This window comes from Canis lupus, chromosome 25 (assembly GCF_048164855.1).
Source record: "Canis lupus baileyi chromosome 25, mCanLup2.hap1, whole genome shotgun sequence".
In the NCBI taxonomy this organism is placed as follows: domain Eukaryota; kingdom Metazoa; phylum Chordata; class Mammalia; order Carnivora; family Canidae; genus Canis; species Canis lupus.
In genome coordinates, this window is record NC_132862.1 from 3,828,520 (window position 1) to 3,855,112 (window position 26,593).

General features: G+C 41.0%; 1 protein-coding gene and 1 long non-coding RNA gene across 5 annotated transcripts; one reads left to right on the plus strand and one right to left on the minus strand.

Moving 5' to 3' along the window:
• Positions 1 to 1,512: 1,512 nt before the first annotated feature.
• HIGD1C (HIG1 hypoxia inducible domain family member 1C) lies at positions 1,513 to 18,626 on the minus strand. 4 transcript variants are annotated; one of them, XM_072797917.1, is made up of 4 exons: positions 18,538 to 18,626; positions 17,704 to 17,834; positions 11,904 to 12,038; positions 1,513 to 1,644 (listed from the first exon to the last, which is right to left on the minus strand). In XM_072797917.1, the coding sequence occupies exons 2-4, from the start codon at positions 17,795 to 17,797 to the stop codon at positions 1,580 to 1,582; spliced, it is 294 nt and encodes a 97-aa protein (XP_072654018.1). In that variant the 5' UTR covers positions 17,798 to 17,834; positions 18,538 to 18,626; the 3' UTR covers positions 1,513 to 1,579. The 4 variants fall into 4 exon arrangements, 2 of the variants coding, with proteins under 2 accessions (XP_072654018.1, XP_072654017.1); XM_072797916.1 differs by lacking the exon at positions 18,538 to 18,626 and having other exon boundaries at positions 17,704 to 17,868; XR_012017339.1 differs by lacking the exons at positions 11,904 to 12,038; positions 17,704 to 17,834; positions 18,538 to 18,626 and adding an exon at positions 10,603 to 10,774.
• Positions 14,376 to 24,904, plus strand: LOC140617091 (uncharacterized). The gene is made up of 2 exons (XR_012017340.1): positions 14,376 to 20,337; positions 23,388 to 24,904. It is a non-coding gene; the product is annotated as an uncharacterized lncRNA (long non-coding RNA).
• The last annotated feature ends 1,689 nt before the right edge of the window (positions 24,905 to 26,593 follow it).

Here is a 26,593-nt window from a genome sequence, read left to right on the forward strand (position 1 = left end):
ATTTATGATAGACATAGAGAGAGAGAGAGAGTGAGAGAGAGTGAGAGAGAGTGAGAGAGAGAGAGAGAGAGGCAGAGGGAGAAGCAGGCTCCATGCCGGGAGCCCGATGTGGGACTTGATCCCGGGACTCCAGGATCGCGCCCTGGGCCAAAGGCAAGCGCCAAACCGCTGAGCCATCCAGGGATCCCCCGCCTTCTCAGAAGTTTTAAACATTGATATGAAGACACCAAAGTTTCTCCCCAGAAGTGTTGTGCACATTCAGGTACCGTATATAATCTATATATAGGGTCTTCCTGCAATGACTCCTCCTGTTGACCCAAGCTAGTGTGGATAGAGGAGTATCCTGCTTCTTAATTTTTCTACATAGATGATTTTACATTTTAATTAATTTTTAAAAAGATTTTATTTATCTGTTCATGAGAGACACAGAGAGAGAGACAGAGACACAGGCAGAGGGAGAAGCAGGCTCCTCACAGACCCCAGGATCAGGACCTGAGCCAAAGGCAGAAGCTCAGCTGCTGAGCCATCCACGTGCCCTGCAGACTTTAGATATTAAGTTGCAAAATTATATTGTTTTGTTATCAGATTTTTTAGAAATTTACCTTTGTGCTCCTAGATATACTTTTGAGGAGTATAAAAGTAAATACAGGGATCCCTGGGTGGCTCAGCAGTTTAGTGCCTGCCTTCGGCCCAGGGCATGATCCTGGAGTCTTGGGATCGAGTCCTACATCAGGCTACCTGCATGGAGCCTGCTTCTCCATCTGCCTGTGTCTCTGACTCTCTCTCTCTGTCTCTGTGTCTCTCATGAATAAATAAATAAAATCTTAAAAAAAAAAAAGTGAATACAAGGATATTTAAATGTTAAACATTTATGTTTGTGACTACATAGTCAAGTTTTTAGGTAAGAGTGAGGTGCACAGTAGTAAACCAGATTTAAATAACAACATGACCATTCTCCTCTGATACAATTGTTTCCCATTCTCAAAAGGAATTTACAAAAGCTCTAATTACCTTGCCCTATTTGGAGAGAATTAGGTGATGAATAGAGTATCATATTTAATACAGATACAGATAATTTTTCTGTAGCCACTATATAACTAACTTCTAATTTTCAGATTAGTTTGGCATAATACAGATTATTTTCTGCCACTAACTAGAAAATAATAATTCTGAAAGAAAATCATGTCCTAGGTTCAGAAAGACAACGATATTTTTGAGTTATAATTATTGATTTGGAAATCAACTTTTTTTTTAATTTAATTTTTTTAAAGATTTTATTTACTTATTCACAAGAGACACAGAGGCAGAGAGAGAGGCAGAGACAAGAGAAGCAGGCTCCATGCAAGAAGCCCGATAGGAGACTCCACCCTGAGACTCCAGGATCATGCCCTGAGCGGAAAGCACATGTTCAACCGCTGAGCCACCCAGGTGTCCCAGGAAATCAACTTTCGTAACAATTGAGACTTACTATAGAAGGCTATGAGAATCCTGTCTCATACTTCTGTAGAATAATTTGCTACATATTGAAATTTTATTCTTCATAATAGTTTTTAGAAGCCTTCTTGTCTTATGTGTAGCTTCATTTTTTGGACGCATTGAAGAATCGAGGTCTGATGTAATCCTTATACATAGAATAGAGAACACCTAGAAACAAAAAGATATAGATCAGTATGGTATCTATGGAAAACAAATGCTGAATTTCTTCCACTTGTATTTTTCCAAGACTATCCCTCAATTTAAGAATAAACAAACAAATCTTGTTAACTTTTGGCTTGGATCATTTAAGTGGCTCCAGACAACCCCAAAAAAGCCCTTTAAGATTGATATAAATCTAAGTCCAAATTTATACTGTTAACTATGCCACCCTAGAATTTGAATTTAAAATATTGGTAAAAAAGTTAGGGAATGGGGAGATTTGACTAGATGAGAAGATAGAAATAATAGACGCCTCAATTCAGCACACCTCTCTATTTAGTATCTACTTGTGCTCTGTGTCTCGAGGGAAACAAAGGTGAAGGGATTGAATCCTTGCTTCTGGAGGTTTACAGGCGAGTGGGTGAAATAGCTATGAGTTAAGGCATTGAGATAGATATCTACAGGTCTTTCACAAAGCCGTGGTCCCAGGGCCCAGGGCCAGGCAGGTAGGGATAGGCAGTCAGGGGAAATAGCCCTAGGGATAGAGTGGTTACCTCTACTTGCAGGAATGTTGACCAAAGTTCATACTCAAAGCCAGCTAAGGAATCTGCTCACCTCCCACCCGTGGCCCTATCAGTTATCAAGACATCAGCTCTCTAGTAGGCTGTCTAAACCAAATCCTTTACTTCCTTTCCTTCTGCCTTTTTTTTTTCTGACGCCCGCTTGTTAGTGTCTTCAAAGAGTGCAAAGAGAATAAATGATCCATAAATTAGTTGTTCTTATCTGCACACCTTAGCCAAGTGAGGCAGCTGTCTGCACAGGTTATTTCTAACCCAATAGTAGTTACAATGGTCACAGATGTATCAAATCCAAGGCAAAAACATGTTTCCTTGAAGCATTGTGGTATCTATGGAAATAACATTTTCAGATGCAGAGAGAACTGTAAAACTCATTTCCCTGTGCTTCTTAGACCCAAGATAATTCTTATCTCTTGCCTACCTCATAAATGTTGGTATTCGCTGGAGTTCTGAACTCAGCTCTTTTCTCACTTCATTCATATCTGTTGCTTCACTGATAAGCACTTAGATCTCTCTTCTGAATGTGAGACCCATATGTTCATTATACTAGATGTGAAGTTTCCACACGCACAGATAGGTGGCCTCCAAACTTTTGAATTGTGCATAAATAAGTGGAGCATGCCCCTCAGAGTGTTCATTTATTTATAAACAATATAAGCGTACTGTGGCCAGTCTATATAGGAGTAAAGCTTTTTTGTGTTTAAGATAAAAATATTTTCTTCCCACATACCCACACCCTAACCCTAACCCTAACCCTAACTCCTAGGGTATGAGTACTCTAATTTGGAGATGTCTACTCCAGGCACCTCAGTCAGTATAATATAAAATTAAGAGTTCAGGCTCTGGAGTAGATAGCCCATGAGATTGTAAGTTTTTCTCTCTAAGCCTTCCTTTCCTTTTCTGGAAATGGGATTGTAACAGGACCTACCTCATAGGGTATTGTTGATAAAGACATTGTCTGGTTTTTGTCCGGAGTTCCTGGCATAGAGCTTCTAAAATGCTTGGAATTTCCCAGGTGGAGAAATATCTGTATTACTTCATGGGGCCCCTTGGATTATACCTGAATTTATGTTAATGGGGTGACCCATGGTGGGCTCCTAGATAACTTCAGGATGTGGCTGGTTATGCCAGAAAGACCAACCATATGATTAAAGGGTTCTTAGGCCTTCAGGGAGGGGAATAGGACTGGAGATTTGAGTTCTGTCATGGGGCCAATGATTTAGTCAATCATGCCTACATAATGAAACCACAATAAAAACTCTGGATGCTGAAGCTCAGTAGAGTTTCTCAGTTTATAAACACATAGATGTGCTGGAAGGGTGGCATCCCTGTTTCCATAGGGAGAGAGTATAAAACTAATAAAACTGTAATTGTTGGGGCCACGTGGGTGGCTCAGTCAGTTAAGTGTCTGCCTTCGGCTCAGGTCATGATCCAGGGGTCCAGGGATCCTTCGGCTCAGGTCATGATCCCAGGGCCTGGGATTGAGCCCCACATCAGGCTGCCTGCTCAGTGGGGAGCCTGCTTCTCCCTCTCTCTCAGCCCCCACACCCCTCCCCTTGTGCTCTATCAAATGAATACATAAAATCTTTTTAAAAAACAAACTGTAGTCATAAGTATAGAGCTTTCTGAGTTTGTAAGTTGTTCTAGTGAAATATCAAACCTGAGGAAGTCTTTGGAACCCCTGAATTTGCAGCCAGTTGGTCAGAAGTGCAGGTGGCCTGGGGACCCCCCAGTGCCTGGTGTCTGCAGTAACAGCAGTCTCTGGGAACGATTTCCTTAAACCTGTGGCATCTAAGGTGAGCTGCAGGTGGTTGGCATCACTATTGAATTGTATTTCAGCATACCAGGTGGTGTGAAAGAGGTATTTATTAAGATTAAATCTCTGTAGGGATCCCTTGGTGGCTCAGCGGCTCAGCGGTTTAGCGCCTGCCTTTGGCCCAGGGCGTGATCCTAGAGTCCCGGGATCTAGTCCCACGTCAGGCTCCTGGCACGGAGCCTGTGTCTCTGCCTCTCTCCCCCCTCTCTCTCTCTCATAAATAAATAAATCTTTTTTAAAAAAAAAAGATTAAATCACTGTAGTATATACCTGAAACTAACATAACACATATGTTAACTATACTGGAATGAAATAAAAATATAATAATAATAAAGTTTACCTGCAAAAAAAGATTAAATGAAATAGTGATATATAAAGCAGAATCGGTTGAACATCATAAACCCTCATTAACTATTAGCTATTGTTTTGTCCAACATGTACTTATCCTCCCACTAAACCTGTTCTTTCTCATTCTTTTTTTTTTTTTTTAATATATTCATGAGAGGCACACAGAGGCAGAGACACAGGCAGAGAGAGCAGCAGTTTCCCTGCGAGGAGCCCAATGTGGGACTCGATCCCATGACCCCAGGATCATGCCCTGAGCCAAAGGCAGATGCTCAACCACTGAGCCACCTAGACACCTAGGCATCATTTTTTTTTTTTTAATTTATTCATGAGAGGCACACAGAGGCAGAGACACAGGCAAAGGGAGAAGCAGGCTCCATGCAGGGAGCCCGACATGGGACTTGATCCCTATCTCCAGGATCACGCCCTGGGCTGAAGGTGGCGCTGAACCGCTGAGCCACCGGGGCTGCCCTTCTTCATTCTTTACATTAGTGAAAGGCACATCTTTTACCTGATTGCCCAAACCGAAACCTCGCAATCATCCTTGACTCCTCCTTCCTTCCTTCCTTTTCCCAAACACTTAGTTGCTGAATCTTGAATGTTTCTAGAACCCATCTCCTCTCCATTTTTACTATTACCACTTTAATTCAAACCCAGTTCATCATCTAATTGACTTCTCCATCTTTGTTTTCTCCCCTGCTTTACAAATCATCTCTAATCATTTTTTCCTCTTTACGTTTTTTTTCATAGTGAAATATAATATGCACGGAAAATGGTAAACACAGTCTAAGTGACCAGATAACAAACAGTTGTAGAGTGAATACCTGGAGTTGTAGGTCACAGAATAGAGCAAGCATCCTAGAAGCACCCAAGGTTTCCCTCTCTGACCACACCTCCCTCTCCTTTCCATAGATAATCACTGTCCTGATTTTTATGATAGTAGTTTTTGTTCCTAGTGTGACCCTCTGTTTAAACAGTTTCATATTGCCTGTGTTTGAGCAGGCCTTTCTCAGCTGCCATTCTGACTACATTACTCCCCTCTTTAAATCTTTCACTGGCTCACAACATCTTGTAACGCCTCAGCTTGCAACCATATACATCTATTGGGGATTTGCTTTTATACCAGTTTAGCCAGGCTGTAACTTTTATTTTATTTTATTTATTTTTTTATTTATTTTTTTATTTTTTTGCAGGATTCCCATCCCTGCATCTTTCTGGGTTAGTTTGGTTCATAAGAGACATTTTGCTTGAGATTTGAAGGTGAAGCAGCAGGTGCTATATTCTTTTTACGCTTGGAAGGTTTGGTGTGAGGTACCAGGTGCTGTTACCACTTACATGTTGTTGTTTATCTGGTGGCTCACCTTGCCATTGTTAGGCAGCAGTCAGACCCACAGATCCTTCAGCTCCTTCTCCATATCCTCCCTTAGCTTCTTTGGCTCCTACGCTAGTGGATGAGCTCCATGATAGAGGGTATCAGCTTCTCCTACAGCTCACACCATGATCAAAGTTGGAGTCAGTAAGAGACTGACTCAGGTTTCTCTTTGTGGGTTCTGGCTCTTCCTTGAAGATCCCAGTTTATTTTTCCTTCCCAACTGCTGCCTTGCTAACTTGAGGCTCCAGCCTTAGAAACATAAGCAACAGTCTAACATGGACTGTTTACCCAGCTCTTAAAATTGATTAAGGTCATATTTCTATAATAAATCCCTTTTTATATCACTCCTAGTAGTTTTGCGTGACTGATAAAGATTTTGGTTACAGAACCTTCCAGAGGAACATAACCATGAGAGTAGATTCTCTGAATTGGTTCTGTGTCACATAACCATGAGAATAGATTCTCTGAATTGGTTCTGTGTCATCTGCTGATTGGATTTAAAGATATTAATGGCCTTTTTTTTTTTTTTTTTCAGTAGTACAGAGGATGCTAACAGTCCATGGCATGCAGTAGTAAAACATTTTTTTTAAGATTGTCACCTATAGGTAACCTTAATCAGGTGCCTATAGAAAACAGGCTTTGGGGGACACCTGGGTGGCTCAGTGATTGGGCGTCTGCCTTTGGCTCAGGGCATGATCCCGCGGGCCCCACATCGGGCTCTCTGCATGGAGCCTGCTTCTCCCTCTGCCTCTGAGAGTTTCTGCCTCTCTCTCTGTGTCTCTCATGAATAAATAAATAAAATCTTTAGAAAAATAAAGGACCATGCCAATGACCTCATTTAAAAAAAGAAACAGGGCAGCCCGGGTGGCTCAGCGGTTTAGTGCCACCTTCGGTCCAGGGCGGGATCCTGGAGACCCAGGATCAAGGCCCACGTAGGGCTCCCTGTGTGGAGCCTGCTTCTCCCTCTGCCTGTGTCTTTGCCTCTCTCTCTAATAAATAAAATCTTAAAAGAAAGAGAGAGAGAGAGAGAGAAGAAAGAAAGAAAGAAAGAAAGAAAGAAAGAAAGAAAGAAAGAAAGAAAGAAAAGAAAAGAAGAAAAGAAAAAGAAAAGAAAAGAAAAAAGAAAAGGAAAGAAAAGGAAAGAAAAGGAAAGAAAGAAAAAAGAAAGAAAGAAAGAAAAACAGGCTTTGGGTGATGAGGTATTTACTCTTACAGAACATTTAATGGAAATAAGGAGTATAATTAGGTTGGTTTCTTCTAAGTGTACTGGAGAACTTTGGAAAACAAAATGAACAAAATGAAGCTCCAAAACAAAGTTCAGGGCTTCTAACTCCTTAATCCAGGTCCTGTGAGGGACCTGAAAACTTTATGACTTTCCAGAAAGGAACTCAGCTCCCATAGCTGTGAGGCTGATATTTTTGGAAAACATACACAGAAACTAATCCTGTTAGTGATTAATCACAACAATAATAAAATTCCCAACCTCACAAAGTTAAGGCATTGCTTTGGAAAGAGTGGGATCCTAAAAATTAGGATGGGAACATATGGGCAGGTTTCAGTGAAACGGGGTCCTGAATTCCTGTATCTGACTGAGACTGCTTTCCACTCCTTCCTGAGAATGACTCAAACTTGGACTGAGAGGTAATCTCCACTAAATGAAGTTGAAATGCCAGAGCTTTCTTGGTATACTTCCAGGGTACAGCAGTGATTCTGTACTGGCAGTCATTCTTCTTTACAGGGGCAGTTTCCCCAGGGAAATCTGGCAATGTCCGGAGGCATTTTTGGTTGTCACACTGGAGGTGGGTGGGTGCTATTTGCATCTACTGGGTAGATGCCAGGGATGCTGCTAAACATCCTGCAATGCACAAGACAGCCCTCCACAACAAAGAATAAGCAGTCCAAAATGTCAGTAGTACTGAGATTGAAAAACTTTCCCATTTAGGAAGGTATCCAAAGGCTTGGGAGATTGGGATGTTAAAGTGGGTTTATCCTGCTCACTCATCTCCTAAATATAAATATATCTATTTCTTTCCCTGAGGCTATGAGAAATAACATTTGTGAAGGGAGCCCCTGATATCCTTAGAGAGTTCTGTGGTGACTACCTTCTGTAAGACAGAATTGACAGTGGGAATTACCAGGCTCTCTGAATTCAGTGGAGATGATGGGATCCTGAGTGGCAGGGGTCAAGTGTCATCATTTAGTTGACAAAGACAACGTATGATTACTGTAATGGGCAGCAAAGACTAAACAGTAATCAGCATAGTCTAAGCCACAAAGGTCTTTGGCATTGGCTAATTGATTATGGTGTCCCTAGAGTTGAAAGTAGTGGGCAGCAGATAAGCAGGAAAACTCTAGGTTTGATGAGTGGAAGTTTCACTTGAATCATCACAGTAGACAGCCATGGCCCCCTGACGAATTCCCAGATTTGAGTCGCTTCACAGACCCAGAGTCCCTTGAATAAAGCAAAGATCACATCTCCTTAAGACCCTGTGGCACAGCCAAAAATGTAAGTACTGTACATACTTAAGTAAGTATGTAAGTACTGTAAGTACTCCATTTCACCTTCCCTAGTGAGATCTGTGGCCGTTCACCAAGGTGCCTGTGCACAAGGAAGGGAAAATAATCGCCATTTGTAGGAGATTATTATTAAATATTGGTTCTGAATTGATACTAATGCCTGGAGAATTAGAGTGGTTTAGCAGTCAAGCTAGGAGTTTATGGAGGTCAGGTGGTCAGTAGAGTTTTGCTTTGGGTCCATTCTCCTGGTGGGTCCCTGAGTTATTTCCCCAGTTCTGGAATGTGTAATTGGAATGGACAAACTCAGCAACTGTCAGAATCCTCACATCGGTTCCCTGACCCATGGTGTAAGGGCTATTATGGTCAGGAAAGCTAACCGTAAGCCATTCTACTTGCCTCTATCTACCAAAGAGTAAAAACCAAAGCATTACTGCATTACCAGTTGGATTGTAGAGAACAGTGCCATCATCAAGGACTTTAAAGATGCTTGGGTGGTGATTCCTACAAGATACCCATTCAATTTGCCTCTTTGGCCAGAAGACAGATGGAACTTGGAGAATGATAATGAATTTCTATTAAATAATCAGGTCATCACTCTGATTGGAGCTGCTGTCCAGGTATGCTTTCTTTGCTAGAGCATATCCGTACAAATGTATTTGCTGTTTGGTTTGCAGCTATTAATCTAGTTGATTGTTTTTTTCTGTATGCCTTTTTTAAAAGTTTTTATTTACTTATTCATGAGAAACAGAGAAAGGCAGAGGGAGAAGCAGGCTCCATGCAGGGAGCTCGACATGGGACTTGATCCCAGGACTCCATGATCACGACCTAAGCCAAAGGCAGATGCTCAACCACTGAGCCACCCAGAGCCCCATCTGTATACCTTTTAATAAAGACAGTCAGAAGCAGTTTGCTTTCACATGGTTGGGCCAAGAGTATACTTTCACTATTCAGTCTCAGGGCTGCCTAAAGTCTCTAGTCGATGCCATAATCTAGTCTGCAAGGACCTTGATCATCTCTCCAATCCACAGGATATCACGTTAGTCCATTGCATCGATCTGACCTATTAAGTGGAAATTAGGTTTCTACTATACTATACAAAAGTAGAGGAAGGAGGTAAGTGTCTGGAATGCATATCTTCTGGGGGCATTTTTTTAGTACTCCCATGTCCTGTGATTAAAGACACTGGAAAACTATACCCGGTACGAGCAGGATGGCTAATGACTAGGCCATTTAGGAATGAAGGTATGGGTCACCATGCCAGTCAAATAACCATGAATAGCCAAGGTGCTTGCTGAAGGCAAGCGGAGTATGAAATGGCTAGTGGAAGAACATGGTTATAACACCAGCCATGACCATCCGGCCAGTTGTAGAAACAAAGTTTGGTAGCTATAAATATTCCTTCCTTATTTTGATTTGAATACATTTGTGTATACATTAACCATTTTTTCTCCTGTTTGCCACTTCCATTTACCTACCATCGAATGTAAGAACTGTTAATAATAGTTGTCCTTATATTTCAGGATTTAGCTTACAGGATATCTAAGGGGAATGTGACTCTGCTCAAAGACAAATCAGCACCACTCAAAGATAGATAAAGGGACTTTGTATCCTCTTTTGGGAGAGAATTAGCATGTTTTTGGTTATACATTGGATTGCTGGTTTTGCCATTGTCTTATTTCAAAGTTAAGTGTATTAAAAGAGGTGTGTATAGATGCCAAGGTGACAAGGGGTAGACAATGGTGAATTTGTATTGTGTCAAACTGTATATTTTCCAGAATTCCTTTCCTTTTATTCCCTGAGTTATTACAGATGGGACATTTTGCATAAGATTTAGAAGGTAGAAGTGAAGCAGCAGCCAAATTCATTTGTGTTTGGAAGGCAGTATTGCAGGATATTTTTGCTTATCTGCTGGTCCACTTTGTTGGCATGTGGCAACAACTCGGAATACAGCTACTGTGGCTTCTGCTGAATTTCCTCCTTCACCTTTTCTGACTCCTTGGCCAGATTCATGTTTAGTTACAAGATGAAGGGCATCATTTTTCCCCTCTGTCACTCCCACCCTCAAATTTAGAGGCTTAGAGATGGTGAGAAATCCACAAGGGTTCCAAACAGTCCATTCTGTGTGTTCCACGTCACCCTTGCAGGTTCTGAATTTTTCTGTTTCCCTCAGTTTACATATCCTTGTTCATTCTCAGTGCTTGCCCTGCTCACTTCAGGCCCCAGGTACTGATATATACGCAATGGCCTCACAGTTACATAATTCCACAATTACATAATGCCTATAATAAATCTCTTATGATATATTACTAGTAGTAGCTCTGCTTGATTGATTCACTTACCACGAAGCTACATGGAGTTCCACTAATGTGCCATGCTTCTGGGCCTTTGTTTTTTCCTCTGTCTAGAATCCTGATCTCCTCTGCCTAGCTAATTCCTGCATCTGCTTGGCTCATATAGTTTACATCCTTAGGGAAGCTTCCCCTGGACTCTCAGCACTAATTAAATGCGCCCCCCCCCTTTGTTCTTGTGCTTCCATAGCAACCTGTGCTATCTCTGTCATAGTATCTGTGACTTTATACTGTCTTTTGTTCTTGGTTGATCTCCCTAAGGAGACTAAACAATTTGAGTGTAGGGACTGAGTCTTATCTCTGTATCTCTAGACTGGTACAGTGCCTGGCACATAGCAAGTGCTCAATAGATGTTTGCTAAAATAGATGAAAATGAGCACTTTCAGTTTGTAGTGGAGTTCCTTGTATTTTCAACACCTGCATAGCACAGCTCATGGTTATAAGATAATTACCATGTAACTCCCTATAGGCAAGCCTCACACCCATCAGTCTATAATCCTAGACCTACTCTTAGGCCGACTCTACTTTGCACAGCATGAAGGAGACCTAAGAACACTGTGACTTGTTCTCATTATTGTAGACAACAAGGAAGTTAGATAATTTAGGTCCCGAAATGGACTTCTGGTTAGAACTATCTGATTTAGCTGTTGATTTAGCCATTGTTATAACCAGAATTAACCAGATAATTTTATACCTGCTCTTTGGATTCGACTGTGTTAAGTATTGCTTAATTTATAGACTAATTTAAAAAGGTTTGCCTATTGCTCAGACTGGGAATAAAAGGAGAACAGTTGTTGAGACTTGTGGACTCTAAAAATGTATTCTTCCCAGTTAAGCTACACTAATAATTATATCTGCTGTTCAAGTAGGCTGGGAACTATGCTGCACTTAGGTGAGCAATAAAGGCTGGAATCTAGAACCAGTACTTTCGTTGGGTTATGTAAGGTACAAACTATTCACTGCTCCTTTCACTGTACAAGATGACAGAACCCATAACCTAGGTCTCTACCTTTTCTAAATCAAATTCTCTACCTTTTAAAAATATTTTTAGGTATAATTGATCTACAACATTATATGAGTTTCAGGGCTCCAGTAATGATTCATTATTTGCATATATTGTAAGGATCACCACAGTAAATCAGTTAACAACTGTAACCGTGCATAGTTCCAGAATTTTTTCTTGTGATGAGAACTTGATCTTGACCCAATACTCATTTTCTCATATGATTGAATAAAATAAATTAAAAATTCTCAAAGACAGCTGAACATAAGACACAAATTAAGTAGGTTACCTAGAGTCACAGCTCCTACAACAAATCCTTGGGCAGCAACTCTCATGTGAATAAGATGGATGGACATTTTCTGATCTTTTCTGTACTTTAACTTGTAAAGACCATAAGACACCACAGTCAGAAAGCCTGCTATTCCTGTGAATTAAAAAAGTAGAGGTTATGTAAATAGTAGACTAGAGTCCCCAAGATTTAGAGAGCTGAAAAGAGGACTGTACTTGGATCAGTACTTGGAACATAAGCAGGCAAGATACCAAAGAATACTTTAAGAAGAACCATGCTGAATTTGATCCACCAGGTTTTTAAATAGACCCTTAACACTTATGGATTCAATATTTTCAGTTTTGACTCTTCCCAGAAAATCCTGAATCATGTAATTTCTAATGTTCCTGGGGCATGATTTCATATTGTGCATCGTGAAAGGTTTTTATTTGGGGGCAAGTCACTAAGCCAGTGAGCAAACCAACCAAACATCCCAGCACCTATTGCTTTCAAATGTTTGGTTTTACTCCTCTCTACTTGTTATCAAATCAGGAGTAAATCTAGTAAAGAGATAAAAATTTTGATCTATAAAAATGAGATTTAAATTTTAATGAGATAAAAAGGTGTGAATATTTGCACAAGAAGTATGTGACTCCACAAAGAACTGTGACTCTAGAAAACTCCAGAAGCACACACAAGTATTTCTGTATTCCCTATGGAATAGTGAATATACTGCCGTGACAACCAAAATCCTACATAATTGGCCCTAAATATAGTAAACTGATCAACTGAATAGGAAACATTCTAGAAAGAGATTTAAAACTCTGTGAGAAAAAAATAATAAAATTAAAAAAAACTGTGAGAACTTAATTTCTGACAAATCAAATAACCAAATAACAAATAAAGGAATAGTGATTTAATATATACCATTGGTACAATTTTCTGGTATGGAGAACTTGGATTTGTATCTCACATCAGACCCTACAAAAAATTCTGAATTAAGTGTAAAAACAAAACAAAAATATCAAAAACTAGAAGAAAACAGAATAGCATATTCATAACATCTAAAAGAAGGTAAAGTAGGGACGCCTAGGTGGCTCAGTGGTTGAGCAACTGCCTTGGGCCCAGGGCGTGATCCTGGGGTCCCGGGATCAAGTCCCACATCCGGCTCCCTGCGTGGAGGAGCCTCCTTCTCCCTCTGCCTGTGTCTCTGCCTCTCTGTGTGTGTCTCTCATGAATTAATAAATAAAATATTTTTTAGGGATCCCTGGGTGGCGCAGTGGTTTGGCGCCTGCCTTTGGCCCGGGGCGCGATCCTGGAGACCTGGGATCGAGTCCCACGTCGGGCTCCCGGTGCATGGAGCCTGCTTCTCCCTCTGCCTGTGTCTCTGCCTCTCTCTCTCTCTGTGACTATCATAAATAAAATAAAAAAAAAAAATAAAATATTTTTTAAATAAATAAATAAATGAAGGTAAAGTAGACAAGAAAATGACAAAGACAAAATGCCATATTTTGACATAAGAGTAGAGAAAATTGGGATTCCCTGGGTGGCTCAGCGGTTTAGAGCCTGCCTTTGGCCCAGGGTATGATCCTGGAGACCAGGGATCGAGTCCCACGTCAGGCTCCCTGCATGGAACCTGTTTCTCTTTCTGCCTGTGTCTCTGCCTTTCTGTGTGTGTGTGTGTGTGTGTGTGTGTGTGTGTGTGTGTGTGTGTCTCAGGAATAAATAAAATCTTAAAAAAAAAGTAGAGAAAAATTTGCATAATAAAAGCATGGGTCTATTTTGGGGGTTCTCTCTTCTATCTTGTTGATCTGTTTATCCCTCCAGCAGCACTACACTGTCTTCGTTACTATAGCCATATAGTACACCTCAATATCAGGTACAGTGATTTCTCCCACTTTATCCTTTTTTTTTTTTATTTTTTAAGATTGTTTTAGCCATTCTAGGACTTCTTTTTTTTTTTAAGATTTATTTATTTATTCATGAGACACAGAGAGAGAGAGGCAGAGACACAGGCAGAGGGAGAAACAGCTCTTTGCAGGAGCCTGATGTGGGACTGGATCCCGGACCCTGGGATCATGACCTGAGCCCAAGGCCCACTGAGCCACCCAGGAGTCCTCATTCTAGGACTTCTGCCTTCAGATGTAAATTTTAGAATAAGAATAAGCTTGTCTTATCTATGAAAAACCTTGCTGGGATTTTGATAGGAATTACATGAAACTTACAGATCAATTTGGGGAGAACTGACATATATTCTTTATATTTATATGTGTAATCTTCTTTACTGTATATTTAGTATATTTATACTACATGTAGTCTTTATATTTATTTAGGTCCTTTCTGATTTCTTTTTTTTTTTAAGATTTTATTTATTTATCATAGAGACAGAGAGAGAGAGAGAGAGAGAGAGAGAGAGGCAGAGACACAGGCAGAGGGAGAAGCAGGCTCCATGCAGGGAGCCTGACGTGGGACTCCATCCTGGGTCTCCAGGATTACACCTCAGGCTGCAGGCGGCGCTAAACCGCTGCGCCACAGGGGCTGCCCCTCCTTTCTGATTTCTTTCATTAACATTTTGTAATGAGCATACAGATTATATACATGTTAAACATGTATCTAAGCATTCAATTTTCTTTGGAGTGATTGTGAATGGTGCTACAGTTTTTTTGTTTGTTTGTTTCTTTTAAAGATTTTATTTCTTTATTCATGAGAGACACAGGAAGAGAGGCAGAAACACAGGCAGAGGGAGGAGAAGTAGGCTCCATGCAGAGAGCCCGATGTGGGACTCCATCCCAGGAATCCGGGATCACGCCCTGAGCCAAAAGCAGATGCTCAACCGCTGAGCCACCCAGGTGTCCCAGCAGTTATGTTTTTAATTTAAGTTTCCATATGTTTGTTGTAATATATAGATATGTGATTGATATTTACGTAGGATAGCAAGTTTTGATTAGTTATGTTGGCACATGTGTGTTTTTATGGGTGGGTGAGGATATATTTATTCTTTTTGAGTCCATTTAATAGATGGAAGTAAGAGAGTAATTGCATTTACATGTACATTTTATAGTCTGATTAGCACATGAAATAAAAATTAAAATGACAAGAATAGCAAAAAACAATAATAAAACAATGGTAGGCACATTGACAAACAGGTACGATGCTGAAAGCTCTGTAAGTTTAGCCAAATCTTAAGAATCCTGGAAATATACAATAAGTGGTATTAAACTGAATGTGCTTCCTGCCTTGGAAATTCATATTCCAAGAAAATAAAAGAAACATTGAGGGGTTGACACAAAGATGTTTATGGCTACAGTAAGTATGAAGAAAAACTGAACAAGAACAACAAAAACTGAACAACAACAAACTGAAATGGCCGAAACAGAGGAAAAAATAGCTATCGAAAAAATTATGGAAGTACACAGAAATGTACATATGAAAATGTTAAGTGGAAGCAGCAAAAACAAGTCATCAACACAGAATTTCAATATGTATACAGTGTATGCACAGACCTTAACAGTGATCATATGACAGTTTTAAACAATATAAATAGATTATAATGATGGAAGTTGTTTAAGATAAATAAAAATGTTCTGTAAATTCTCTGCACAGGGCACTCTCGTATAGCAGGAAAGACAAAGTAGATATTACTAGAATAACAATAGCTAAACTATTCAACAATATTTATTCAAATTTTATTGTTTATTTTTCTAGCAAAAACTTGATTCTTTCCCCTTATCAAATCAAGGCTCTGTTCTTAGTTAAATTGATTCTGTTTCCTTTGGAGATTAAAGTCAGAACCTCTACTGTTTTCCATATAGTGTCTCTGTGGTTTGTATGTAATTGAATTTGGCTAAAAACACTTTAATCTTTCTACTTTAATCACCCTAAATGTCTCTGGAAAAATAATTTAATTTATGATAGGCAGAGTGATTAATCTCTGTTTATGATAGTGATCTGTTCAAGTGGCACCAAGTTTTGAGTTGTTTTTCTAGTTAAAAATGCTAAGAAAGATGAATTAATCACCATAACATTATTTGCTTCTATTTCTTATGGGTGCTATTATCAAATTTTAATCAAATAAAAGTAAAATAATCAGCATATCACTGTAAAGCAAAATTTTGATTCTTTTTAATATGCAAATAATGACACTTATGAAGTTGTTAGATTTGCAGGGACAGTGGAAACCTAATGACATACTATCCAGAAGGTTTTGTTTTGTATTTTTATAAATAAAAAAGATTTTATTTATTTATTCACAAGAGATACAGAGAGAGAGGCAGAGACATAGGCAGAGGGAGAAGCAGGCTCCATGCAGGGAGCCCGATGTGGGACTCGATCCCTTGACTTTGGGATCACGCCCTGAGCCAAAAGCAGATGCTCAACTGCTGAGCCACCCAGGCATCCCTCTCCAGAAGGTTTTAAGGTATTAATCACTTATGTAAGTTTAACTATTACATAATGTAAGTCTCATTTAAATAAGTTATTTTAGTAATTTCCAGACCAAATGAACACCAGTAAAGAGTCAAGGCTGCAGTATGTAATAATGCTTAGATCAGCTTTAGCATCCAAAAGAAGAAAGAGAAAGCTTAGATTTTATTTATTTTTAAAGATTTTATTTATTATTTATTTATTCATGAGAGACACAGAGCAAGAGAGAGAGAGACACAGGCAGAAGGAGAAGCAGGCTGAGAGCGTGACATGGGACTCGATCCCAGGTCTCCAGGATCATGCCCTGGGCTGAAGGTGATGCTAAACCGCTGAGCCACCCGGGCTGCCAAAAGCTTAGATTTTTTTTTTAATTTTTATTTATTTATGATAGACACACAAGGAGAGAGAGAGAGGCAGAGACACAGGCAGAGGGAGAAGCAGGCTCCATGCACGGGGAGCCTGACGTGGGATTCGATCTTGGGTCTCCAGGATCACGCCCTGGGCCAAAGGCAGGCGCCAAACCACTGCACCACCCAGGAATCCCAAAAGCTTAGATTTTAAAAATGATATTGATGCTTAGATTCTGTGTTTGTTTGTTTTTTTAACGTCCACATACATAGTGTTTGTACTAAATGTAAACCTAGTAAGACTATGCTGGGAAAGGATAAAGAGGCTGACTCCAGGTCTAATTATAATTACATTTCTTTAATCTAGAGTTTGCTTAACCATCAACCTCAACATGTGGAACACATCAGGGAACCAGCAAAAAGGGCCATTGAACATGAACATCACAAAGTGCATGATCTGAGATGTGCAGAGAGGTCGGTAGCCCTCGCTTTCATTCAGAGCTTCTTTGCTCTGAAGTGACTCACAATTCCTTTAAACTTTGTATCTAGCTTCTGGTGCCACAAAATACTAGGAGCAGAAGTTTTTTATTGTACTCAACCTCAATGGAAGGGACAGAAAAATCTGTAAACATCAGACACAAGAACTTAAAGATTGGAGTTAGAGGACAGAGAGACGTATCCATCGCGATCACTAACAGACTTTCAAGATAATAAGCTGCTGCTGCTGATCTGGAGTCAACACAGAAGCATTAAAGTTCATCCAATCTACTCCGGTTAGAGTGGCTCGGAATTAGTAATTTGAGATAGACCTCTAATGGAGAGGGGTTAAATAAATAAGATTTGAAGCTTCATGATAATAATAATAGCTAACATTTACTGGGGATTTGCCGTATACTAGAAATTGTGCTGAAAGTTTCACTCACCTGGAGGGGGATTGGCTTCAATTACCTGAAAAAAATCGATGACCTAAAACAATTCGTTCCTCAAAGATACCGGGTAAGGCGTTGTTATTACCGTCAGTTCTCCAGCATCCAGTCAAGGCCTGCACTTACCCACGGGGACAAAGGGAGAGTCTCTAGATTTCCTGATCAGTCGGGAGAGTTGGCCTTCTTCCTCGTCTGCTGACCACTGGTTATCTGAAGACATTTTTCTCTTCAGTAACAGGAGGGGATAAACGTGGTTGCTGGAAATCATTAAAAATCCATTTACCAAAAAAAAAAAAAAATCCATTTCCTCTCCTAATATGTTGTTGATTATGTGTTCATCTGTCTTCAGTTTGCTTGATCTGCCTGTCTGCTCAGTTGAACAGTCATGTTTCCTTCACCCTTTTCATTATGGAATCCTTCCATTTTGTTTGGGGTAAGAGGTAAAAGTGAAGAGGAGAGGATAATCAGATTCCATGAATACAGAGTAAAGACAGATCCTAAGTGGGTTATTCAGTCTCCTTTCACTGCTCAGCATTTGAGATTATTGGGAACCTCAGAACTTCCTCCACAAAGCAAGAATACTTTTACAAAATATATTTTACAGGATGATGGCAGTGCCAACATGGGCAAAATTACCTCCCAATTTACAGGTGATGGAAGAATGCTCACTGCAGTTCTTCAGAATGTGTCAGGCATTATATAAAGTCCTTCAGATATTTACCAAGCCCCGATCACGTACAGGTGCTATGCTAGACAATGGGAAAAATCTTCCCTGTCTACACAGGAATGAGGAAACTCGCAAGAGCAGCTATAATCCCAATCACCACGGTTTAGCAAGCACCTCAGCCCGCTAGCTGTGCAACCCACCATTTTCACCTAAAAATTCAAGTATGAGGGCTTCATCCTATGAATGAGCTTTCAGCAGAAGACGTGACATGGTAAGTGGCGGAAGCACCATACCTTGGGCGGACCCCGCCACCTGCCGTCTGTCCCCTGGTGTTCCTGGAGCAGGAAGCTGTGGATCAGAAGAGGCTCTGTAAGGCCAGCACACGTCTATGTGCAGTTGCCCACTGATTGACGATGGGAAAGCCCAGGGACCCCCCCATCCCGGCAGGCGTGGCCAGCTGGTCCTGGCCAAGGTTTCCACGTCCCCTGCTTGGAAGCTCACGGTAACGCACCTGGACCACGAACACTGGGTTTTCCACGAAGGAAACGTGAAGGCTTTGAAGAAGCTGCTTTTATTGAATTCTGCCTTGGGGAGCTCCCAGCTTCCCTCTGCAGCTGCGAGCCCCACTCCCTGATTCGGGGCCCCCAGTCAGGAAGAAAGCGGGCCACGGTCCCAGCACGGGGCCGGGTCGCCGGGGCACCTGGAGGCGAGCCCTCACCTGGCGAGCTGTCAGCGCCCTGCCGGGCTCTGAGGCCGGGCCGAGGCCGGGTGTGGAAGGGGCCCGCGTGGGCCCGGAGCGTGGAGCTGCGAGGCTCCGGCTCCCGCGGTGGACGCTGCTTGTTGGAGCTCCGGCCTGGGGGCCCGCCGCCTGCGGCCACAGGACACCTAGGCCTTCCTGGCTTTGTCCTTACAGCTTCAATTTTTTAAGATCACTTCAAATTTACAGAGAAGTGCCCAGGATACCACAAAGAATTGCACATCCGACACCCAGATTCCCTTCTGTTAAGAGTTTAGGCACATTTGCTTTATCTTCTTTTTTCCCCTCAAGAAAAGTTTCTCCCCTTCTTCCTGAGAACCTACTGAGAACAAGTTGCATATTGATGCGCCCTAACCCCTAAAAACTTTTGCAAAAAAAAAAACTTTTGCAGGCGTTTGGGGCATTCTTTTACGTAGCCATAGTACAAAGGTCAGAATCAGAATATTAGGGACGCCTGGGTGGCTCAGAGGTTGAGCGGCTGCCTTCGGTTCGGGGATGATTCCAGGGTGCCAGGATCGAGTCCTGCACTGGGCTCCCCGCAGGGAGCCTGCTGCTCCCTCGGCCTGTGTCTCGGCCCCTCTCTCTCATTCTCTGGGTCGCTCATGAATAAATAAATATTTTATTTATTCATTTATTTTATTTATTCATGAGCGGCCCAGAGAGACAGGCAGAGACACAGGCCCAGGGAGCAGCAGGCTCCCCTGCAGGGAGCCCGATGCAGGACCCGATCCCGGATCTCCAGGATCAGGGCCTGGGCTGAAGGTGGCGCCAAACCACTGAGCCACCCGGGCTGCCCAATAAAATATTTTTTTAAAAAATCAGAATGTTAGTATTGCCATAATATTATAATCAAAAGATTTATTCATATTTCACCAGTCAAGGTCCCAATGATGATCTTAATGACAAATTTTTTTCCTAGTCTAAAATTCTTTAAAAATATATATGTATTTTTAAAGCTGTTCAGCTGCACTGGTGAGGGCGATCTTTATTCAGGCTACCAATTCAAATGCTAATCTCTTAGGAAACAGCCTCACAAACACGCCCAGGGATAATGTTTTAGCAGCTATCTAGGCATCCCCGAGCTGAATCAAGTTGACCTATAAAGTGAATCAGCACATTCTTCTTTTGTCTCATGATTCTGATATTTTGCAAATGCAGGCCAGTTATTTTTTAGGATGTCTCTCAATTTCGTTGTTTGATACTTTCCCATCATCGGGTGAGGTTATACATTTTTGGCATAATACCGCAGAAGTGATGCTGTGTCCCTGGTGTGCAGTGTCAGAGGCACGGAAGTTAGCTTGTCTGGTGGTAGTAACTTCGATCCACTCTCATTTGGGTAAGTATCTAACAATGGATTATCCAACGGAGAGAAAGCCCTGATATGTAATATTTGCCACTTTCCATGGTATAAATATTCCATAATGGCCAATTTCAAGCTACTGTTATGTCATCACTGAGCACAAAATTGGGAAGAGATGTGCCGCTCCTGAGTTGGTTGTGAGTGGACTCTGGCGTACTACAATTGCCTTCCAATTTCTCCACTGCAAAGTTACTATTTTTCTCCCTTTATACTGAATAAGTATTTTATGAGGAGATACTTTAATAGTAAACAAATATACTGTTATTTATCAGACTTTTACCTATTAATTTCAGCATCCATTGATGATCTTTGCCTGAATCAATTAATATTATGTTTGCCAGGTGGCAATTTTCTAAATCCATCATTCTTTTTAGGTTTTTCAGTTGGCATTGTAATATAAGGAATTGCTTTGCTTTCCTATTTATTTTATTTTTTAAACTTTAAAAAAAGATTTATTTGTTTATTTATTTATTTATTTATTTATTTATTTATTTATTTGAGAGAGAGAGAGCCCAAGAGTGTGTGAATGGGAGAGGGGGAGGAGCAGAGGGAGAGAGAATCCCAAGCAGACTCCTCACTGAGCCTAACACGGGGCTTGATTCCCATGACCCTGAGGTCATGACTTGAGCTGAAATCAAAAGTTGAATGCTCAACTGACTGTTCCACCCAGGTGCCTCCCCTATGTATTTTATTTCTTTTCTATTTAATTATTCATTTATTTATATCAATTTGGACTCATGAATTTCTATTTTATTCAGTGGCTTATAATCCATCACTATCATTATTTATTTTGATGGTCACATTGTCCCAGATTTGGCTAGTGGGAGCCCCTTCAAGTTGGCTTCTATGTCCTATTGATATGACCCCATCATTCTTCAAACATTCTTTATATTCTGGCATAACAAGATGTTCCAGGCTAAACTTGTGCTTTTTCTGCCCCAGCCTTGAAATCAGCCATTTCTTTGAGAAGTCTGGATTCATTTTAGTAGAGAATGATATTTAGAAACTAAGTTCTGGGCATTAGAGGTGTTCATTGTTACTGGAGTATCATTACTTCTAGGCCCTCTCAGCAGACAGAACTAGGATTTATATCTATGTGTGTTTCTATTCCTATGTATCTGTCTACATTAAAATCATGAGTTGAGGGCAGCCTGGGGGGCTCAGTGGTTTAGCGCCGCCTTCGGCCCAGAGCATGATCCTGGAGACCCAGGATCGAGTCCCATGTTGGGCTTCCCTGCATGGAGCCTGCTTCTCCCTCTGCCTGTGTCTCTGCCTCTCTCTCTCTCTCTCTCTCATGAATAAATAAAAAAAATCTTTTTTAAAAAAATCATGAGTTGATAGTAACATCTCCAAGTTCAACCTAACTCCACAGGGTTCATTCTAGTCTTCTTTTCATATTTATGATTACTTTCTCTCCGAGATACCTGGTTCCTGCTTGCTTCAGGATATTTACTTAATTCTAGAGTACACAGAAGTTTATTTCAGAGTTTCTGACCTTTTCTGTGAAAAACAAGCCTATTACATATATTTTTCATAATTCTTTGTTGTCAGAAGGAAAATAGTCAAAATATTGTCTTCAGAAATCACTTGGAGGGGCACCTGAGCGGCTCAGTTGGTTAAGAGTCTGCCTTCAGCTCAGATCATGATCTCAGGGTTCTGGGATCCAGCCCCATATCGGGGTCTCTGCTCAGTTGGGGGGGCTATCCCTCTCCCTCTGCCCCTCCACACACAGTTGTGCTTCTCTCTCTTTCTCTGTCTCAAATAAATAAAAATCTTTTTATTATTATTATTTTTTTAATTTTTATTTATTTACGATAGTCACACAGAGAGAGAGAGAGGCAGAGACATAGGCAGAGGGAGAAGCAGGCTCCGTGCACCGGGAGCCCGACGTGGGATTCGATCCCGGGTCTCCATGATCGCACTCTGAGCCAAAGGCAGGTGCTAAACTGCTGCACCACCCAGGGATCCCTAAAAATCTTTTTAAAAAATCACTGAAATGAAAACATATTTCTACACAAAAATGTGTGTGCAGATGTCCATAGCATATTCTCAATAACCAATAAATGGAAACAACCATTCATCCATCATTTGGTGAGTGGAGAAATAAAAGGTAATATAGCCACACAATGGAATATTATTTGGCCATAAAAGAAATGAAATACTGATATGTGCTATACCATAGATGAACCTTGAAACATACTAATTGAAAGAAGCTTGTCACAAAAGGCCATATATTGTGTGATTCCATTTATATGAAAGTGCCCAGAATAGGCAATCTATAGAGATAGAAAATAGATTAGTGGTTGCCTAGGGCTGTGAGACAGTTGGGGGGAAATAGGGAGTGACTGTTCATGGTTACAGAGTCTTTTCAGGGAGTAATGAAAGAAAAATTTTAAATAGATTGTGATGATAATTGCACAACTCTAAATATAATAAAAACCACTTAATTGTATACGTTCGATAAATTTTATGAGATGTGAATTGTATTGTTAATAAAGTTAACAGTTGTGGGATCCCTGGGTGGCGCAGCGGTTTAGCGCCTGCCTTTGGCCCAGGGCGTGATCCTGGAGACCCGGGATCGAATCCCACGTCGGGCTCCCGGTGCATGGAGCCTGCTTCTCCCTCTGCCTGTGTCTCTGCCTCTCTCTCTCTCTCTCACTGTGTGCCTATCATAAATAAAAAATAAAAAAAAAAATTAAAAAAAAAAAAAAAGTTAACAGTTGTTATTTTTTTTGCACATAAGATACTCGTTTTATTTTTATTTATTGATTTATTTTCTTATTGGAGTTCAATTTGCCAACATATAGTATAACACCCAGTGCTCTAGAGTTGTTATTTTTTTTTAAAAAAAAGTTATTTGGGAACAAAGCTACTTGGGTTGATATCTGCTCTCTAACCCCGCATCAGTGTGGTTAGTCTTCAGTTGGAATATAATTAGGTGTTTTTATTTTTCCATTTTAGGATTCCCATCATTTTTCATTTTATTTTACATAAAACAATCTTTAAAAAAAATATTTATTTGACAGATAGACAGCCAGAGAGCATAAGCAGAGGGAGAGGAAGAAGCAGGCTCCCCGCCAAGGAGGAACTCCAGTATGGGGCTCGATTCCAGGACCCTGGCAGCATGACCCGAGACAAAGACAGAGGCTTAGCCGACTGAGCCACCCAGGTGCCCCTGAGTTACATAAGACATTCTTTTGCATATTTTATGTAAGACATTAACATGCTTCCAAAAATCACAATTATACAAAAGATATATTTAAAAATATATTACTTCTCTCTCCTCCTTTATTTCTATCTCTTACCACCCACTCCCCATAGATAACCAATCTCACTAGTGTCTGGCTTACTCTTCTGAAGTTTCTTTTTGCAGAAATAAACATATACATATGTACTTTCTTATTTGCCCTTCTTTTTTAAGGAGAGGGCACCACACTAGAGATAGTTTTACCTTAACATAGCTTTTTGGGATCCCTGGGTGGCGCAGCGGTTTGGCACTTGCCTTTGGCCCAGAGCGTGATCCTGGAGACCCAGAATCGAATCCCACGTCGGGCTCCCGGTGCATGGAGCCTGCTTCTCCCTCTGCCTGTGTCTCTGCCTCTCTCTCTCTGTGTGTGACTATCATAAATAAATAAAAATTTAAAAAAATTAACATAGTTTTTTTTTTAATAATATATCCTTGAAATCACAACTTATCACTTCATAGAGCTCTTTGTCATCCTGCTTTACAGGTGTGTAGTGCTCCATCGTGCAAAAGTGCCACAGTTTATTCAAGCCTTCATATGTATGAGCACCTAGCTTGAGAACATTACAAACAGTGCTACAGTGAATTATCTTGTGCATCTGTATTTTCACATTGTCGGAAGTATGTCTTCAGGATGAATTTCTAGAGGTGAATTTCTAGATTGTTGAGCCAAAAGATAAATGCGGGTATACTTTTGTTAGATATTGCCAAATTTCACAGGAGTTCTACAAGTTTGCATTCCCATCAGTAATATATGGAAGTGTCTGTCTCTCCATGGCCTGCCCAAATGAATTGTGTTATCACATTTTTAAAGCCTTTGCAAATCTGATATGTGAGAAATGGTATCTCACAGTAGTTTTAGCATTTTGTATATTGTGAGTGAAATCAAACATATTTTCATATTCTTAGGACTGTTCCTGCATATTAAAAATTATTAGGTTTCCTCATTTTAAAGTTCCTGAAGATTTGGGGGAAGGTTGAAAGATATCTTTGGACTTATCAAAGGATTCTAAATTAAGGGATTGATACGGGAAGGCTCCAGAAATAGAAATGATCATTTTAGCACGGGGAGATTTGTCAGGGACGAACATAAACTGTCCTATAAAATGCAGAGTAATTCTCTTTTAGAAACCTAGAAAGAAAAAAAAAAAGAAACCTAGAATGTACAGACAGCATTTTGTCCCTTTGTAGCCCTCATTCAATTCTTCCCACAAATATTTTTCCATTCCACACTGTTCTTACCTTGGCTCTATGTTAGTCCAATCTGGTACCTCATTAAAGTTCCAGCTATCATTTGCATATTTGCCTTTTCTTTCTTGTCCTGTCTAGCTGGGATGGTAGGCAGCGTAATGTTTCTCTTCCCCACGCCCAGAGATGTCCACCTCCTAATCCCCACAACCTGTTCAATGTGTTTTGTTACATGGCAAAGGGAAATTAAGATTGCAGATGGAATTAAGGTTGCTATCCAGCTAATCTTGAGATGGGAGGTTATTCTGGACTGAGTGGAGCCAGTGTAATCACAAGGGCCCTTATAAATGAAACTGAGGCAAGAAAGTCGAGTCAGTTTCAGGGAGAGATTTGAAGATGGAGGAGGGGACCACGTGCCGAGAACCAGCGTGGCCTCTAGAAGCTGGAGAAGGCAAGGGAACAGATTCTCCCTCGGATGTCCAGAAAAAACAATCCTGCCAGCCCTTGATTTTAGCCCATTGAGACCCATTTTGGACTTCTGTCCTCCAGAACTGTAAGATAATAAATTTGTATTGTTTTAAACAACTAAGTTTGTGGTAATTTGCTGTGGCGGCAAAAGGAAACTAATATGGGGGACATGTGCCTGCCACTGTACACAGCCAGTCTGCCCCAGAGGCCAGGAGAGGGTTGGAATCGGACATGACAGCTCTGTTGAACTCGCACAAAGGGAAATCTTTAGGACGGAATCCTTGGGAAGAAAGGAGCTTGAGGTGGAGCAGCCAGAGGGTCAAGAAGACTCATAAAAGAAAGGAGGAAGATGTCAAGAAGAGAGACCAGAATCATGCTATAGAGCTCATACAGAGTCCTTATATTTGGAAAGCAGTAATGACTCTGTAAAGAGCTTCAGATAGGGCTGGAAACGCAATGAAAATGGATTGAGGAGTGAGTGCGAAATGGGAAAAAAATTGGATTTGATATTTTTTTTAATTTTTTTTTTTATGATAGTCACACAGAGAGAGAGAGAGAGAGAGACAGAGACATAGGCAGAGGGAGAAGCAGGCTCCATGCACTGGGAGCCCGACGTGGGATTCGATCCCGGGTCTCCAGGATTGCGCCCTGGGCCAAAGGCAGGCGCTAAACTGCTGCGCCACCCAGGGATCCCTGGATTTGATTTTTTTTTTTTTTAAAGATTTTATTTATTTATTCATGATAGTCACAGAGAGAGAGAGAGAGGCAGAGACACAGGCAGAGGGAGAAGCAGGCTCCATGCACCGGAGCCCGATGTGGGATTCGATCCCGGGTCTCCAGGATCGCGCCCTGGGCCAAAGGCAGGCGCCAAACCGCTGCGCCACCCAGGGATCCCCTGGATTTGATATTTTTAAGAGATTTGACAGTGGAGGAAGGAAAAGAGCATAGCCATTTCAGGGGAAAGCTAAGCTAAGTGGGTTTTTGTGGGTTTTTTGGTTGGTTGTTTTTTTGTTTTACTGGAGGAAGGTGGTGTGGATTTTAGGATATTTGAACACAGGGGAAAGAGTGAAGATGCAAAAGGAGTATGACTTGGCAGGAAAAGACCTGAAAGAGATGAATCAAGAGCCCAGGTCTGGTCAGGAGAGGACATGTGTGAGGTTCTTAAATTTCCAGAGCCACTCAGTGGCTCTTTTTTGTTTTTCCTTCTGTGGAGTGAGTAGTGCAGTCATATGCTGAGAGGAGAAGTGTGGAAATGAGCGTAGCCCAGGTTTGGCCGCTGTGGCAGCTGAGGGCAACTACAGGATTTCTGAGCAGCCCTGAAAAGTCTAACTC